Source organism: Phacochoerus africanus, chromosome 1 (genome assembly GCF_016906955.1).
Source record: "Phacochoerus africanus isolate WHEZ1 chromosome 1, ROS_Pafr_v1, whole genome shotgun sequence".
NCBI lineage: Eukaryota > Metazoa > Chordata > Mammalia > Artiodactyla > Suidae > Phacochoerus > Phacochoerus africanus.
This window is the reverse complement of record NC_062544.1, coordinates 139886989-139904443: the sequence shown is the minus strand read 5'-3', so window position 1 is coordinate 139904443 and position 17455 is coordinate 139886989. Positions and strand designations below refer to the sequence as shown.

The following is a 17455-nucleotide window of genomic DNA, read 5'->3' as shown; positions in this document are numbered from 1 at the left end:
ATACCACGGAAGAACAGAGAACTCACCACACCTGAGCTGTGTGGGCTCTGCCTGCAGGATCCTACATCTGGGAGCCCCACCTATGCCCTGGTTGCTTTTCAAAAACCTGGAAAATTCACTATCTTTCTTGACAGGAACCAATATCTATCTATCTATCTATCTATCTATCTATCTATCTATCTATCTATCATCTGTCTATCATCTATCTACCTATCCATCCATCCATCTATCCATCCATCCATCTATCTACCTAACTCACTACCTTGCTACCTACTTATCTACTGGTATAAATGTCTAATGTTTAGAAGTGAGGCCTAGAGTTAGAAGCCACCAGCACCTGAATTCATGACTTCCCTGTTCAGCTTGTGACCTGGAAAAAACCTGTGACCCTCTCATCCTTGGTCTACCATGTACCAAATATGAATATTATCTGATAACTAAATCACTGGGTTAATTTGCACAGACACTGGATATTACTAAAACATCATTGTCATCAGCTATTGTTATTATCATTGCATTTCTCTGTACTGTGACCAAATGCTGTAACTAGTCCTTTGGCTTCCCCACCCAGTCTGTCTCCAAACCAGGACATTACCTGTTACAAAAGAGGGCAGCCAACAGCCCCTTGCTGGATGGTGGATGACACCCACTTCAGGGATCTGCTCCTCTGAATGACTGTCCTGGGTCTGCACCTTGTTCAGAACTCCTCTGTCACCCAGTTGCCACCTCTGACACCCCCCTCTGGCCTTGCCACTGTCTTCTTACTGACTCTGTGTCCTGACCGATCTCTTGTTGAGACCAGCTTCTTTCCAAATGTGGAAATGTACTGAATTCAGAGTACTAAATTCTAGTCCTGACTTTGTGTTATCTTGGTCTTGTCATTATCACCCCTTTTCCTCCATTTCATATGGAGGAACCTGTACCTCCTGCTTCTTAGTGTGAAAAACACTTTGAAAACTATACAAACAAATTCAAGTTTACTCATTGCAAGTTAAAATCTTAAGATATACACATTAACTGCTGTGGTTTGTTTCTCATAACAACAGTTAAGAATATGTAGTAAAAGTCCAGTTTACAGAGATTGGGAATCTCACGTTTGAATTACTCCAGCCTTCCCATTTCCAGACTTTCAGCTCTATCATTTGACCTTTTTTTTTTTAAACTGCTTTCTCTCAGTTGCTCCATAGTATTGGAGGGCTACTAATCTACAAGGGATCAGACTGTGGGTGATAAAGGACTGAAGCTGATTTTGTTTAAATTGTGAGCTCTGTCGAGTATTGTGCTTTAACCTGAGTTGGGGAATTGGAACATCTAATCTTCATGGGCTGCTAAACAGGATGGGGAAGGGGGGGTCTCCTTTCAGAATAGGCAGTCCGACTGGCAGATGGTAATTACACCCTGACAGGAGGGCAGAGGCTGGGAAAATCACTCCCAATGGTGCTGAAGATTCTCCTCCCTCCAGTTTTGTTAGGGTCAGAGATGGAGAGTGTATTCAAACATCATGGCCAGAAGTTCTCTGGTGGTTCAGTGGGTTAAAGATCCCGTGCTGTTACTGAAGCGGCTTGGGTTGCTGCTGTGGCATGTGTCTGATCCCTGGTGGGGGAAGTTTTGCATGGTGCAGGAGTGGCCAAAAAATAAAAGGAAAATGATTTCTTTACTCCAAAATTGAAAAAAAAATAATTAAAGGGAATCATGCCTAAATTGAGATACTCTCAGTCTATAGGAGAAAGAAGATGTGACTGCCAGTGATTTAAATCTATCATGTAGTGAGTGGCTTGATAGACACACATGAGTACTCCTAATGTGCCCTGGAATCAGAGAAATGAGAGGTCAGTGCCAGCTAGAGAAACTGAGAGAGGCTTTGTGGAAAACCTGGCCTCTGACTCTATGGCCTAACTTCTTTCTTTAAAATTATTAAATATTACTATTTATATTAAGAAATGAAAATATTGGAGTTCCCATTTTGGCTCAGCAGGCTAGGAACCCTACTAGTATCCATAAGGATGTGGGTTCGATCTCTGGCCTCACTCAGCGGGTTAAGGATCTGGTGTTGCTGGAAGCTGCAGTGTGGGTCACAGATGTGGCTTGGACCTGGAGTTGCTGTGCCCATGGTGTAGGCCGGCAGATGCCGCTCCAATCTGATTCCTAGCCTGGCAACTTCCATATGCCACAGGTGTAGCCCTAAAATGACAAAACAACAACAACAACACCACCAAAACAAAAAACAGAGAGAGAAAGAGAGAAGAAATGAAGCTATTTAAGAAAAAGGTGATAATGGATGTTCCAGGTGAGCTCAACTCACTGTGGTTATGGAAAGCATCCACATTCTAGGTCCGTTCATCAGTCACTGTCTCAAGTCACTTGGGAAAAAGAACAATGGCTGATTTATACAGTAATTTGCTGGTGCTGGGAGAGCTGTGCATATAGAACTGTACAAATGTAACCCTGATGAATAAGGGGCAGTTGTCTCCGTGTCTCCCAGGTGAGCAGATTCCAAAGTCCATATTCTTAGCCATTAAACCAGGCTGCCTATGTAAAGCCCCAATGTCATCCTTTTGTTTTGGGGTAATTTGGGGTAGGTCCAGAGATTGACTCTAAGTCTTTGATTTTAAAAGTCTTGCTCCTGAAATCACTACGGTTGGGCAGAGAATTCTCCTAATTGTCATAAAGGCAAATCCAGCCAATTCTTGATTATCCAGGTTACTGAAGGTGAACAGTAGCATTGATAATCCAATAGAGTGGGCAAAAATCACCTGGTGGTTGATTACATTACATCAGATTACTTTAAAAATTACATGACATTTTAGTAGCTAATTATGTACTATTTATGTACTTTTTAGAATTCAACATTCTTGAAGCATATTTGCAGCAAGGTATGGGTGGTGGGAGAAACTGAGAAAAGGTTAATCAGGACTGCATATTGCTTCCCAGATGTAAAGAACCCAAAATTTGGAGGTAGGAATAACACCCTCATTCTATCTTAAGATAAAAGCTTTTGGCAGCTCCTACCTCACAGGCTGGAAGAATTCCAAGCTCACCTGAAGATGAAATGTATCATCCATGTCTTCTGCCCCCATGGAAAGATGCTGTTTTGTACACAGGGTTTGTGGGCTTCATAAAAACTCAGGAACATTGAGAGAATCCAATTATCTGGCAAGAGAACCTCCTTTTATGCAGTTAAATCATGGGGGGACAGACATACCCATGCACAAAATGAGTGTAAGGGTAAGTGCTTGAAAAGATGAAATAAGCAAAGCAAAGAGCCCCTTTCCTGATGCCTCTATGCAAAAATCCCAAGCAGTAATACACACCCTTTGAGCACATTAAGTGGGACTAGGGCCTAGGGAACCACGCCACCACCACCCCAACCCTGGCAACCTGGATGGCTAAGCATAGACACTGTGTTGCTTAGACCTTCCCAGCATTTATTATCTCATATTCTAGAAATATATCACAATTTTCCTTTAACAAACTCTCTCCTATGAGTGCAAGATCAAGATGCTCTGGCAGTATGACACAGATTGAACAGATCAAACTCAGCATTGGAATACTGAACAGAGTAGTACCAAAATCAGAAAGATCTGATTCATCCCCACAAGAGCTTCCCAAACAGACTTTGCAAAATTCCTGCAGGCTTGATCCTCAGAGGGGGCTAGCTCTTACCCTCACCAAGGCTTGGGCATTCAGCATCTCCAGGGCTCATGTGATCTAACCTAGGTCTTTCCTTTTTGTTTGCTCAGATTGTTAGCCAGAAGTTGTTTCTGTTGCTGGCAACCAGTGAACCTAACCTGCAACAACCATGGAAACTAGCAAATCAGACACATTTGGGTGAGGGTACCTATGGAGCACTTCTAGAAATATTCAAGCTTTTTTCATATTCTTTTCTCATATAGGTTATCCCAGAATATCAAGTAGAGGTCCCTGTGCTATACAGCAGGTCTCCGTTGACCATTCATTCCATATATGTGTATATGTATAACTGATTCACTTTGTTGTACAGCAGAAATTAATAGACTATACTTCACTAAAACTTTAAAAAATGGAAAAAAAAAGAAGCCAGAAAAAAATAATACCTTGAGCCCTTGAGCTTGGTCAGACTCAGCTAATCCAGGGCTTCACTGATCAGATGATGAAACTGAGACATTAAATGACTCTTTCAAGGCTTCAAGTCAGAAGCTAGGCTTTCTGATATTTTCCATCGCCTCGCAAAATAGTCATATGGTTTCCCCTGGTTTGTTTACTAGGGCACACAGGCGGGCAACTGATGCAAAATGCTACTTCAAAGACCCCTTCGATCAATTAATCAATGATTATTTATTGCAAGGCACGGTGCTAGGCACTATGGAGAGTACATGGAAGATAAGACCAAAGTCCCTGCCCTCAAGGAGCTTACAATCTAGTTGGGAAGACAAGGCATACATACAAGGAGAATTAAGTAACAATACAGGAATTAAGTTAAAAATGCAAGGTAACAGTACAAGAGATTTCCAAAAGTCGTACCTGATTAATTACTAAATGAGGGGTATCGACAGGGCTTGCAGCTAATTCTGAGGAAGGATGTCACCAAGGACTGGAGTGTGGGAGGGCTTCACAGACGAGCTGGGGCTGGAGCTACTCTGGGACAGTGGGGGGATTCAAGTGACAAGGAAGAGAGGGGTGTATTTCAGGAAGGGGCAGCCATATGCCCAAAAGGCACAGAGGTAAGATCAAAAGCAAGCAGTGTTCAGGGGCCAGTGAGGGCTCCGTGTGGCTGAGTCCAAAGTTAAGCTATCTCCAGATTTAAGAGGGACCTCAAATTTAGCTTTTATCCTTTTAGCAATGGTGGGGTCAGGGGGAACCTTACCACAACAGATATCCTGAGATTAAATATAGAAAAGACTTAACTAATCAAGAGGATAGATTCAAGTTTGTTCTTCAGGATATTTATTTGTGGATTTTGTCCCTCTCTATTGCCAAAGAGGATCAGTGGTGTCTTCAGGGTTATCAATTCCAAAGGAGTAGCTCAGGGTCATCTAGCTTTGGGTCATGGCCAGAGACTTCTGAGTCCCTCTGTGATCTTAAATTATAACTAGCCCAGGGTGAGCTAAAAAATTCCCTGACAGGCAGGCAGGAAAAATGCTCCCAAAAGACAAGTATCTTTACAAATGACAGAATATTTATTAACAATACCTTTAAAAAAAGATTACATATGCTAGATCACTGGTAAATATCATTTACACTGGGGTTGGGAACTACCTGGGGTGCCATTTTTTTATTCATTTTATTATTTTGTTGATTTTTTTGCATATGATTTAAAATTTTGTTTTATAACATAGAAGTAACCATATCAAACTAAGAAAGGAACACAGCTTGAAATACTGACAATATTTTTTTTCCCCAGTTACCACCCTAACTTTTTACACAAGTGGAAATCCTGATTATGACTTTATTGGATAAATATAGTTAGAAGGTTGAAAAGTTAACTTATTTGTAAGCAAAAATGACAAAATTACAGGCAAATTTGAGCTCTCTGAGAAAGAAGGTGGCAGCGTGTTTACATGTGAAAATTTTTATAGAAAATTTCATTGCCTTTTATATGTACTGTTCCACTAGTGTCAGCTTACAAAACCTCCCCCATTATAACAAATAGTTCTTTTCATAAGAATACAGTTTTGTTGATATTGTCATTTTCCAATGTGTGATTTTTAAGATGTAGAAGATAAAGCTTAGAAAGCAATGAAGCTACCTATTGCAAAAGAGGAGAATCATCAAGAAACCATACCGTTGTACTAAAGCTCTTTCATAGAATCAAGAAGAAAATTCTTTGTGGCCACTATTTGCTGAAAAAGGAGAAATCTGGCAGACTCCATACATAATTTTGATTCAAAAGAAGGGCTCTAATATTAAAGCGATACACCTAAGAAATTTTGTAAAGGTATGAATCCATCCATAGAGAATTACTTTTTTTTTGTAAAATGTACATTCAAAACTGATACATTTAAAGATAGTAAAATTATCTTTTATCCTTTGAAGGACTTGGTTGACTATAGTAACTTTTGGTCTATGATACTACAGGGTATGTAACTTCAAATGTAATGTCTAAGATAATGCTACTACAAGACAATGCTAACTTAGTCCAGGGAAAAGAAAGTCTTACCATACAATGCTAAATTCAGGGATGGGAATATTGCACAAGGTACCTCTCAGGAAGTTAGTCTAAGTTGAGATTGCATCCATTCCTGAAACCATCTCAAGTTGTGTTGAACAACAAAATCCACAATGGAGCAAGAAAACACATTGTACATGGCAAAATGACCTAACTCAGGGCAGCAGCCATCCCAAGAGTCCTTCACCGTTAGAAGCCTTGAGTTACAGACCAAGTCTTAAGTTGTTCTGCCACTAGCTCCTTGCACAACTGTACAGGTAATTTGTGATTTATGTACCAAGATGAGTTTCCAACTCTGTCTTTAAAGGAAACATTTTCAAATCATAACTGTATGATTGTGTTGCCCATCGCATTTTACAGCAGAGGAAAAAAATTAATATCTACATTTCATGTTAACTTTAAAAAATTCTATAAAACACTAAATATATAATAAAAATATGCATATAAGGACATATGTAAACTGCTTTGGTAACATCGTATTACAGATGTCTTCAGTGCATTGCAGAGTTTCCAAAGAAACTTCAGACAAAGCTAGATTTGCTTTGAGGAAGTACTGTAGAATGCCATTCCTAAAGAAGCAAAAAACATTTTTTTTTCCAGTAATAAGATGTACTTGAACAACAATATTACTTAGTACTGGGTGTCTTCAAAACAACTAGCTAAATGTTGCTTATATTATAAACAGCAAGTCCTTTAGATAACTTTTGTCATAAACTGGACCTGGCCGTTAGGGAGATCATGATGGTGCTGATGGCTGACAGCGCACATGCGTTTGACGTGGACGGCCCCGCTCCTCGTGCATAGGCGTCTGCAAAGAGAATAAATTCACTCAGCTTATGCTCATCCTGGCTACAAAGGGAGGTGAGGCCCTAGGGCTTTTGGAAATGAAAGAAACAGATGGATCCTACTGGCAATGACCATCTCTTGTTGCCTCTTTTAGTCTCAGTTCTATGATCCCCTAGATATGAAGCTGGGAGCAGGTTGTGGACATCTCTGGACCTCTATTTAAGCATCTGTAAAAGGACTGTGTCCACATCTCACATGGGAAGAGACTTCAAGATGACTGGTAACATGACATAAATATTATGATCTATCAATGACAGAGCAAAATAAAAATTGATGTTCCCTTTTGAACACAAGCTTTGTGCTGGGCACAGAGCAATATCACAGTTCATTCCTGCAAAAACCCTACAAACACCTGGTGTGGTTATCACACCATTTAACACATAAGGAAATTGGGGTCCAGAGAAGTCTAACATAACCCAGTTAGTACAGAGCTAAAACGGGATTCCAACTCACATCTATCTAAATATACTAATTTTTTTTACTAACAAAAAAAAAAAACTCAATCCTTTTAAAACTTTTTATTACACAGCTTAACATTTTTCACAGTAAGAAGTTACCAACTGTCATTTGAAGTTTCTTAAAGACTGTGAGACCAATAAAATGGAAAATCTCTTGAGAAAGAGATCATGTTTTGCTCACAGTTACATCTTTGTCTGCTAATAATTATACTAATAAAAATTGCTTAAATATGTTATTGTAATGAATTAAACCAAGAATCATCAGTTGGTCTTAAAAAAAAGATCCTGGAAATGATAAATGAGTGTGAAGTCAAATTTTGAGAAAGTGAGATAAATTCAACCCAAACAAACTTCTATCTTGTGTTTTTCATGGCCTAGAGATTACTTCCACATCTCACCATAAATCTGGTCCCTTTCGACAGCAGTTAGAGCCCTCTAAACTCTGATATAGAAGCCAGTTCTCCCCAGAGTTTTCCAAAGACAAAAATGCCTTTAGTGCGTGTATGCAAAAAAAAAAAAAAAAAAAAAAAAAAAGTGCAGTAAATAGGAACTGGGAACCTGGTTACTGGCAAATCACTCCTGAATTCAGAGCATGTCTCAGTGCAGCCTCAGCTTCCCACCTGAAGTCCTGTTCTATTCACTAACATTAACAAGTGCTTATTCAGAAGAAGGGTGACCAGTGAACATCTTTTCTGATTTGAGGCATCCACATTTTACAGATGCAGTTACAATGGCTTAGTGGATGCTTCACTAAGACTTGTTATCAGCAAGAATCTTAGACTCTTTCCTTAACTGAAAAATAACATGATGGATCCTTAGCAGAGGGGCTGAAGCTCAGGGTTCTGTGGTGAGGATTTTCCACAATTTAAAATATCTCATGTCCACTGATAGCTTGAAAGTTCACAACTGCAGCCTTCACTGAACCCCTAATCTCCAGACTGTTAAATCCAAAGGCCAATGAAAATATACAGTTAGATACCTAAAAGCAATCTTATTATTGTTTTTATTATTATGGTAACACACAAGACATAAAAGTTATCATTTTAACCAATTTTAAGTGTACATTTCAGTGGTACTAAATGCACTCCAGTGTTGTGCAACTAGTACTAGTATCTAGTTCCAGAACTTTTTCATCACCCCACATGGAAATCCAGTGCCCATTAAGCCACAATTCACACTACTGGTCAGTCACTACTGGCCACTAATCTGCCTCTATAGGAGTTCCCAGGTGATGCAGTGGGTTACAGATTTGGCATTGTCACTGCTGTGGCATGGGTTCAATCCCAAGAACGTCCATGTGCTACAGGCATGGCCAAAAAGGAAAAAAAAAAAATCTGCATCTATGGATTTATCCATTCTTTTTTTTAATTTCAAGTAAATAAAATCATACAACAACAAGCATAAATAATACGCTGCTGAGATATTTGTAAAACAGGGTTAAATGTATTTGTCTCAAAAAAAAAAAAACCAAAAACCAAAAAAACAAAAATAAACCCTCAAGAGTTCCCACTGTGGAGCTCTGGGATCAGTGGTATTTCTACAGCACCAGGACGTAGGTTTGTGCCCCAACATGGCACAGGTGGGTTAAAGGATCTGGTATTGCTGCAGCTGTGGTGTAGGTCACAACTGTGGCTCAGATCTGATCCCTGGCCCAGAGAACTCCATATGCCATAAAAGAAAATCTTGGCTGTATGCAGACATGTTCATTTAGGCCCATATGTTACATATACACATTCAAAATAAAGAGTGCCAAGTTCAAAATATTTTCAGCCAAAGACATTAAATTACTTTGTATCTAGAGATAGGCTTCAGGCATTTAAAAAACACCCTTTGCCCGTTGCTCCTGAGTTATGATTTTAACTTTCTAGGCTATAACCTTGGGGTCATTGTAGATGCAAACCAGATAGATCCACAGGAAAAAATCTGAGTAACAGATCTGGGGCTGCTTTAACCTCATTTTCGATGGCCAAGTGATTAAATCCTGATTAAATCAGTCAAAACTAGTCAAACTGTCTTTTGTACAAAACTACTCGTGATCAGCAAACATCAGCTGTCTAAGGAAGGGGCATATTATTATTATAAGCTATTTTTATTACAAGCCTTTTTTTAGGGGGCCTAATTTCATCCAAGCCCTGACTCATAAGGGAACTTAGGAGATAAGGCAGATAGAGAGAAAGGAGGGAAAAAAAAAGACGTTTCTTACTTGATATCTTTGGAATTCGAATTTGTTCACTGCTGCTGCCATCTCCCCCATCACTGAATGGCTTAATTTCTATTATATAATCTTCATCAAAGGGCAAAGAAAGCTCCACCGATGTTTTATTTGTTTCAATGACAGATGTGCTGCTTTGTCTGTTCCATCTGTACAAGACCTGCCAATACAGAAAGAACAGGTGTCACCTGTTGTCCTCATGGGGGACCCAAAGATGGAACATTCATTCGTTTTCACCTCTGGGCACCATGAAATTAAGGGATACCAAGGTTGTCAAGCTGCCCACATGCACTTGGAAGGCTCATTTATAGCGTGTCTATAGCTACCACTTATCTCATGATGAGAAAAGAGTTTAAAGTCTCCTGAAGCATGGCCGCAGGGGTAGCATGACTCTAACAATGTGTTGTGTGGTCTCACATAACCTCTGGAAGCTCATTAACACACCTGGAAAAGGCAGATGTACAGAGCTCAGTTACACATGAGGGTCTTTGGCATCACAATAGAGTTAGCTGCTGTGTGACCATGGTCCACTTACTTTCCCTGTCTGAGCCTCATCTCCCTCATCTGAAAAGTGGGGACAATAATACCCACTTTTTTGGAAAGTCTTCAGGATTTCACAGGATGGACTATAACGAGGGACTCAAAGGAACCATGGAAGAAAAAGTGTCTCTGAAGGCTTAAAAGGAACAAGAGATACACATATGCTTGGCAAAGGTTATAAGCACGAAGGCAGGCATGATAAGTTATCACTATCATGAGTCCTTTGGAGAGATGACATTAAAGCACAGGGAGAGGATGTCTGAAGGGCAAGGGCAGTAATCCCTTTTTTCTTCCTACTGGGACCATTTTTGAGCTACAAAGAAAAGAGTGTTGTTAGGCGGCAGCCACCTTCACACTAGAAGTGTGTGTATTCCATCAGTGCACTCATGCATCTTTGTTTCCTTTCCTGGTCACTGCTGCGTCAGAGTCTAGGCTGGTAGTTCACTTGGTGAGATGGCCAGCTAGCTCTCCAGAAAACACTATCTGGTGCTGCCAACTCAGGTCATCACAAGATCCAATCAGGAGCAAAAGATAAAGGCCTGGAGAGGTGCGTCTACCTTTCTGGATATAACACTCATGATGAAAACTATCCTGCAACTGCTTTCTGAGGTGTACTCTGAGCTAGGCACTTTATTGACACAACCATGTTGAACTGTTACAACAGTCTGTTAATCAGGCACTACTATTCCTTTCCACAGATGAGGAAACTGAGGCCCAGAGATGTTACAGAGCTGATGAGTTGGCAAGATGAGGGTTCCAAAGCCCATTACTCTTAAGTCACAATCACCCAGTCTTTCTCTTGACAATGAAAAAAATATGGTTGGGTGAGATGAGTGGTTCTGGGTCTTGGCTCTGTGTTGGAAGCATTTGGGGAGCTTGAAAAAATACTGGTGCTCTATCCCACTGGCTCTCAACCAGGGTGGGAGTGTGGAGGAGCAATTTTGTGCCCCAGTGGGCATTTGGCAATGTCTGCAGATATCCGTGGTTGCACAATGGGTGGTGTGAGTGGGTGGGGACCAGGGATGCTATGAAACATCCTGTAACACAGAGGATGGTTCCCACAACAGAAAACTATCTGGCTTGAAGTGACAACAGTGAGGAGGCGAGAAGTCCTGCTCTAGCCCCTGTGCAGCTCTCCTGACTCAATCCCCATGGAGGAAGGGTCCAGGCCGCGGTACTTTTTAATACAAAAAGATCTTCAGGTGATGTCCATGTGGACTGGGAATCTTGCTAATGATCAGGGTTCTCAATGCTGAGAACGCATCAGAATCCACCTGGAGGGCTTATGAAAACACAGACCATTGGGCCCCACCCCAGAGTTTCTGATTTAGTAGGTTTCAGGTGGGATTTGAACATCTGCATTTCTAACAAGTTCCCAGGTAAAACCACTACCTCTGGCCCAGGCACCACACTTTGAGAACCACAATCCTGACTCATCTTTCCCCGAGACCCACTATCAATTTGGATCTGCTGAGGTTAGAGACACAGGTCACTCTACCGTTATAAGAAAAACCAAACATAAGCAAAATTCATAAAATTCCCTTAAAATGGCTTAGATCCCATTTGTTCCCTGGCATTTCATCACCTTTATTTACATCTCTCTAATACAAGGTTGAAAACACAATTTCCTTAAGATGGAGATTCATAAGCAGCCCACCTCCTTCTCAGAAGTGTCAGTTGTATCAAATGCAGCATCCCCTCAGTAACCATCAGGCCCAAATAAATCCTCAGGAACATTCGAGATGTCAAAGCATCTCATCACGGCCCTTCAGGAACATGAGCTGGCTGATGGGATGCAAGGGCACATCTGGCTTTGAGGAACAAATTGCTTCTTTGATTTACCTCTGGTCTTTGCCAGAGCACAGAGAATTCAACGTTTCCAATATAAATCCAAAAGAAACACTTCCAGGAAAAAAAACGCCCTTTTTATCAGCACTGTTTATCAGTCTTGTAACACTGGGGACGGCAGTGGCACCTAAATAAAGGCTTGTAAAACCTTTATTTACATCAAACTCCTGGTTCAGCTGATTGACTGAAAGACTACACTTGCATTTCGTATAATCCAGGGTGGAAGTCAAGGAGAAAGAATGAATTTGTAAGAATAATGTTCATAGCATCCAACATCATGGGCATGCTTACGTGTTCACACTGTATATTCTACATGCTAACACAGATTACCTCTAGGTAGGCATGACTATTATTCTGATTTTAAAGACAAGGAATCTTAGACCTGAAGATGTTCAGCAATTCTCCCAGATTCTCATGGTCAATAAGTGGGGAACCTAGCATTCAAACCCAGGCAGTCCGGGTTCACAGCCTATATTCTTAACTAAGACCAGGTTGGCCACCATCTGTGTGACTATGGGCAAATTGCTTCTCCTCTCCGTTTTCTGTCTTCATGACTACAAAAGAAAGGAATTATACAGTAGAAAGCTAGTGGGCATACTTGGTCTGCATACTTTAATTACTGGGCCCTTAGTGGGTTTCCTTTTTTTTTTTTTTTAGATACCAACATTTAAAAACAAAGAAATGGAGTTGCTGTTGTGGCTCAGTGGTAACAAACCTGACTAGTATCCATAAGGATTCAGGTTCGATCCCTGGCCCCACTCAGTGGGTTAAGGATCTGGCATTGCTGTGAGCTATGGTGTAGGTCACAGACATGGCTTGGATCTGGCAATGCTGTGCCTGTGGTGTAGGCCAGCAGGTGCACCTCCAATTCGACTCCTAGCCTGGGAACTTCCATATTCTGCAGGTGCAGCATTAAAAAAGACAACAACAACAACAACAACAACAAATAAATAAAAAGCAAGAAAAACTATACATGATATAATTGTGAGTTCTACTAAAAATTATACCTATACAGTAGGTATACCAGTCTACATTCCTGTCTGACAACAAGTGGCTGGAGCCGAGACGTTACTGTCTATTCTGTATAAACACAGACTCTGTAGCTTGTCAACAGTCTCCAACTCTTCCCATTGAATCACAATGGCATGTGCCTACTTCAGGATCTTTGCACATCCTATTTACTACTCTCAGAACACTCTTTCCCACAAAGCTGCCTATCTTACTCTTCCTTTTTTTCATGGCCCAACTAAAATTTCACACCTTAAAAGAGGCTTTTCCTGGGCTTTATTTAATATAATATCTCTCCTGTCTATCCCACGGCACTGTCTATTCACCTCACTCTGAGTTATTTATCTTGGTAGCACTTTCTTACCACTTGATCTATTTGTTTATTGCTGGCAGGCATAAGTGGCTAAAAGAAGGGACTATGAATCCACAGTGTCTGTATTCAGATCCCAGGTCTTCAACATACTAGCTGTGTTAATAACACTGTAACATAGTCTTGAATGTTGCTAAGACAGTAGATATATAAAACGTTTCCTCTCCACAAACAAGAAATAGTAATTATATGATGGGTTAGCAAATGCTCATTTTGTCATCTATAAATATATCAGATCATCATATTGTATGCCTAAGCCTTCACAATGTTATATATAAATTGTATCTCAATAAATCAGTGAAAAATACCAGCTATGTGAAGAATACCAAGTTACTAAACTCTGTGCCATGAGTTCTTTATCTATAAAACTGAGCCTAATAACTATACCTACTTCATGGACTATTATAAAGGTAAAACGAATTTGAACAGTGTTTGGCACTTATATTGACAGTATTTGCTAAAAGGATTAATTTAACTTGATCCATTTATGTAAACCTACCTGGCTCTGTAGACAGTTTAGTTTGTGATACTGAAACTAGACATTCTCTTTTTAGCTCAAGTGTCATAAAGTACTTTGACAATTTGTGCTGAAAGAATATTTTTGGCCTTAAACCTTCTAAAGCCAACTTCTTTTTGAGACTGTTTACCCAAGCAGAAATCTCACAAATCTAAACGATTTAGGTAAAAAATATATATATATAATTTAAAAAAAAAACTCTCTATCCCTAAATTTACATTGTATATGTAGCATTTCAATATCTCTAACCAGTTATGGAGAGATTCCTTGGGAATCTAAATGGGGATGTGCAGAGAGTGTGGTTCCACCAGTCCCAGCCCTCAAGAGAAAGGAAGGAATTGAAACGAACTGGAAATCAAGAAGAACCCAGAAAGGGCCCTTCACTTCCACCTGGGGTAACTGTATTACTCCTTCTCTTTCTTCTACTATTAGCACATGTGGTTTCTGCAACATTTCACACACTTGATACCCTCCCATCAGAGATGCTTCCTAAGGCATGAAATACCCAACTCGGAGGTGCCACTGGATTTTTTATAGATATACTGTAGATCTATAAAATATAATGAATCAATATGAAAAACCATATTTGGGGGAAAATGCCTAAATCCATGACTCTCCTTGTGTTGTATTTTTAGTTTCTTCTATCTGTCCTTTCCTTGATTTCTTGATAGGATTCTGTATCTTAACCTGTGGTGTCATTTTTTGTTTCTGTTTTTTAAATTAAGTCTGTGATTGAGCCCTTGTGATGAATATATTAAATATATACATTTGGGGTCTTTTTACGCCCCAGTAATTGCTTATATCATCTGACCTGCTGCTTTTACCTGGAAAGATTCTGTCTTGTTCAGATATAACTTGTTCCAATGTTTTATTCCAGTTCTATGAAATAAAATATTTCTCCAATCCTACATGAAGCTCTTCTGGTAGGCGAATGCCTCCATCTTGGTCTTGCACTGTTTTATCCTGCCACACCCACCCAATTCTGTGTGACTCAAGTGAATCTCCTAGATGTCTGCAAAAGTGTCTGCTGAGTTAAAAATTATATATATATATATATGAAGGGCCTTCTTAGCAATGTACTACCAAGACAAGCTCCTGTGAGAGTTTCTGAATGGGGGCAGGAAGACGAAGAAGTGGCAACTCAATGATACTCATTTCCCAATTTTTCTTCTAAAAATGACTATCATCTTTCAGGCTCAGTTCACTGAAGCAAACTTCTGCTTGCCTATGGATCCCCACCCCATGAGAGCTGAGGGTCCTCCAAGTTACTTTCCTTGATGGCCTTTGGTTTTCACATCTGTAAAATGAAGGGCTTTGGCTGAATCTTATCCCAGGATCTCTTGCTCAGCTAACATTTTTCCTGGGTCCCTGAAATACTTTAGGTAGCTCCCTGCCTTTCCATTTTATTTCAGCACAAGCTTCAACATGAGCTGAAACTTTCTACATTTTTTTTTGTGTGTTTTTTTCCTGTCTATTCTACTGAGCAACACCAGGAGCAGGGAAAAGACGTTCCTGTTTTTTTGTTTTTTGTTTTTTTTTAATCCTCTCCCTTGGTTTGGTTAAATTAATTTGGTCAGATCACATGTGCATCTCTTTCCTGTTGTGATCAAAGTCCTCACAGTGTTAGCCTGGACCAGAATCCAATATTGCAAGGGCTTTCTGCACTCCTGTTTGCTTTCTTTGCTTCGTTTGAGTCTACTCTTTCCTCATTCCATACTCCATCCTTCCCAAGCCCATATTTCTCCTGTCCTGTATAAAACTGATATGATGAACTCCTTACCATGATATCTCACTAAGAGACTAATGATTTAGGAGTTCTGGAAATGAGGGCTCCCTTCTAACACCGTGGTGAATGTACCCTTGGCTGGAGAAGTCAGGGTGATGATTCAGGAACACTGCTCTTGGGGCCCGCAGTCTGGGGATTCACAGTAAGTCATCAGCCAATTACAATTACCCAAGGATATGGAAAGGACTTTTCAAGATCTGACAAACAGAGAGAGCTCTGGCCATTGGGGAGGGCTTCTGATCTCAGGCCCCAAAGATGAGTGGTTGGTTAAGGATGTGGATGTAAGAGGAGGCAGCCCCAGAGAGTTGGAAGAGGGATGCAAAGGTTCAGAGAACAATGGAGATACTAGAAGATTTCTCCTTCAGTAACAGAGAAATGAGTCCCAGAGGGGTTAAATGATTTACCTAAAATCATATTGTGATTAAAGGACCAAAACTTGATGGGTTTTGCTCTACTCTAGAAGACCCTTCCAGAAAAGTTTGATTTTAAAAAGGTCTGCAGATGAGTTCTCAAGGAATATTTCTCTGCTGGCAGAACACAAATCATGGTGCCACATAGATGAAGGAAAATTGTCCATAGCAGGGAGGGTTTCTGAATCCCTCACTAACATATCACCCAAAGCTCTACCACCAACTCTCAACTTCCCACCCCAGCCCTGACTTTACTAAGCACTCTCCAATAGCCCTGCTTTCTGTAACTCATGCCTGCCAGCACTGTCAAAATGCTACTCGCAATACCTCCGTGCAAAAATGCCACAACCTGGCAGTCTGCAGGCTTAATTCATCCTGCAGACTGGTTCTGCTTGGTCCCGTGTTGCATTGCCTCAAATGTTGTTTAACAGTAAAATTAAAAAAGATATTTATAATGCCTTTTAATTGTGGGACCAGGGTGACATACTTTAAAGTCAGGCTAACATTTATGGGATCAGGCAAATGAATTTCCTAAAAAAATCCTGGCTTCTTTGTATCTATATAAATGTCCCTAACAATAGGAATGTGGACAAAAAAGACTGACCCTGAGTAATGCTGAGAAGTCACTACTGTTGATTTAAACATCTAATTAAAACTAGAACAAAACAAAGCAGACACGGGAAATGTTAAAATCGTGGTTCTTCATGATTTTTTGGTGACCCGACCACAGGGTCTTTTACTATTTCTGATTGACTCTGCCTAAGCCCAGAATTTAGGTGATTCTCTAAATCGTGGCCAGCTGTCACGGGCCATTTATAAAACTCAGACTAAACCACTCTTCAGTAGAGATTTGGAAAAAGGCTCTGAGACCATCATCAGGGGAGATGAGAAGAAGGTTCATAAGACTCATGTGAACAGTCTGTCCCCACTAACAGCAGGATTAGGTGCTTTTGCAAAAAAGAAATTACCCACTTTGTATCCTTTTACTTCCGACTCATTATCCAGGGCCTTCACTTGATCCCAATTCAGGATAATTTTGGAGTCCGATGAATTCCATATGATGTTTCCAGGGGGTTGACTTGGCGCTATAAAAAAATTAAGATATACGAAGTCACAGATTATTAAGTCTCAATGGATTCTGAGGAATATCTCCTTCCTAGATGTTTGAGAATTCGAGAGTAGAGGCAATTTAACGGGCTATTGCACTAATATGTGTCTTCAAGGTCACTAAAATCTGACGAGATACGGCAGCGCAAATGGAAAAAGATTCAGTTGGTCGCCTAACGTTTATAGCTAAAAGAAGTAGCCCTTCCCC

The 17455-nt window shown here is 40.3% G+C and overlaps 1 protein-coding gene across 4 annotated transcripts in view; it reads right to left on the bottom strand.

Annotated features, from left to right (window-relative positions):
- Nucleotides 1-4294: 4294 nt before the first annotated feature.
- The window catches only part of CNTN4 (contactin 4), a 985539-nt gene continuing 972378 nt past the window's right edge, over nucleotides 4295-17455 (bottom strand). For all 4 annotated transcript variants that reach the window (XM_047779322.1, XM_047779348.1, XM_047779332.1 and 1 more), the window contains 3 exons: nucleotides 17113-17225; nucleotides 9653-9821; nucleotides 4295-6953 (listed from right to left, as the gene is read on the bottom strand). In XM_047779322.1, the coding sequence (XP_047635278.1) occupies nucleotides 6853-6953; nucleotides 9653-9821; nucleotides 17113-17225 (383 nt within the window). In that variant the 3' untranslated portion in view covers nucleotides 4295-6852. The remainder of the gene's footprint in view (nucleotides 6954-9652; nucleotides 9822-17112; nucleotides 17226-17455) is intronic.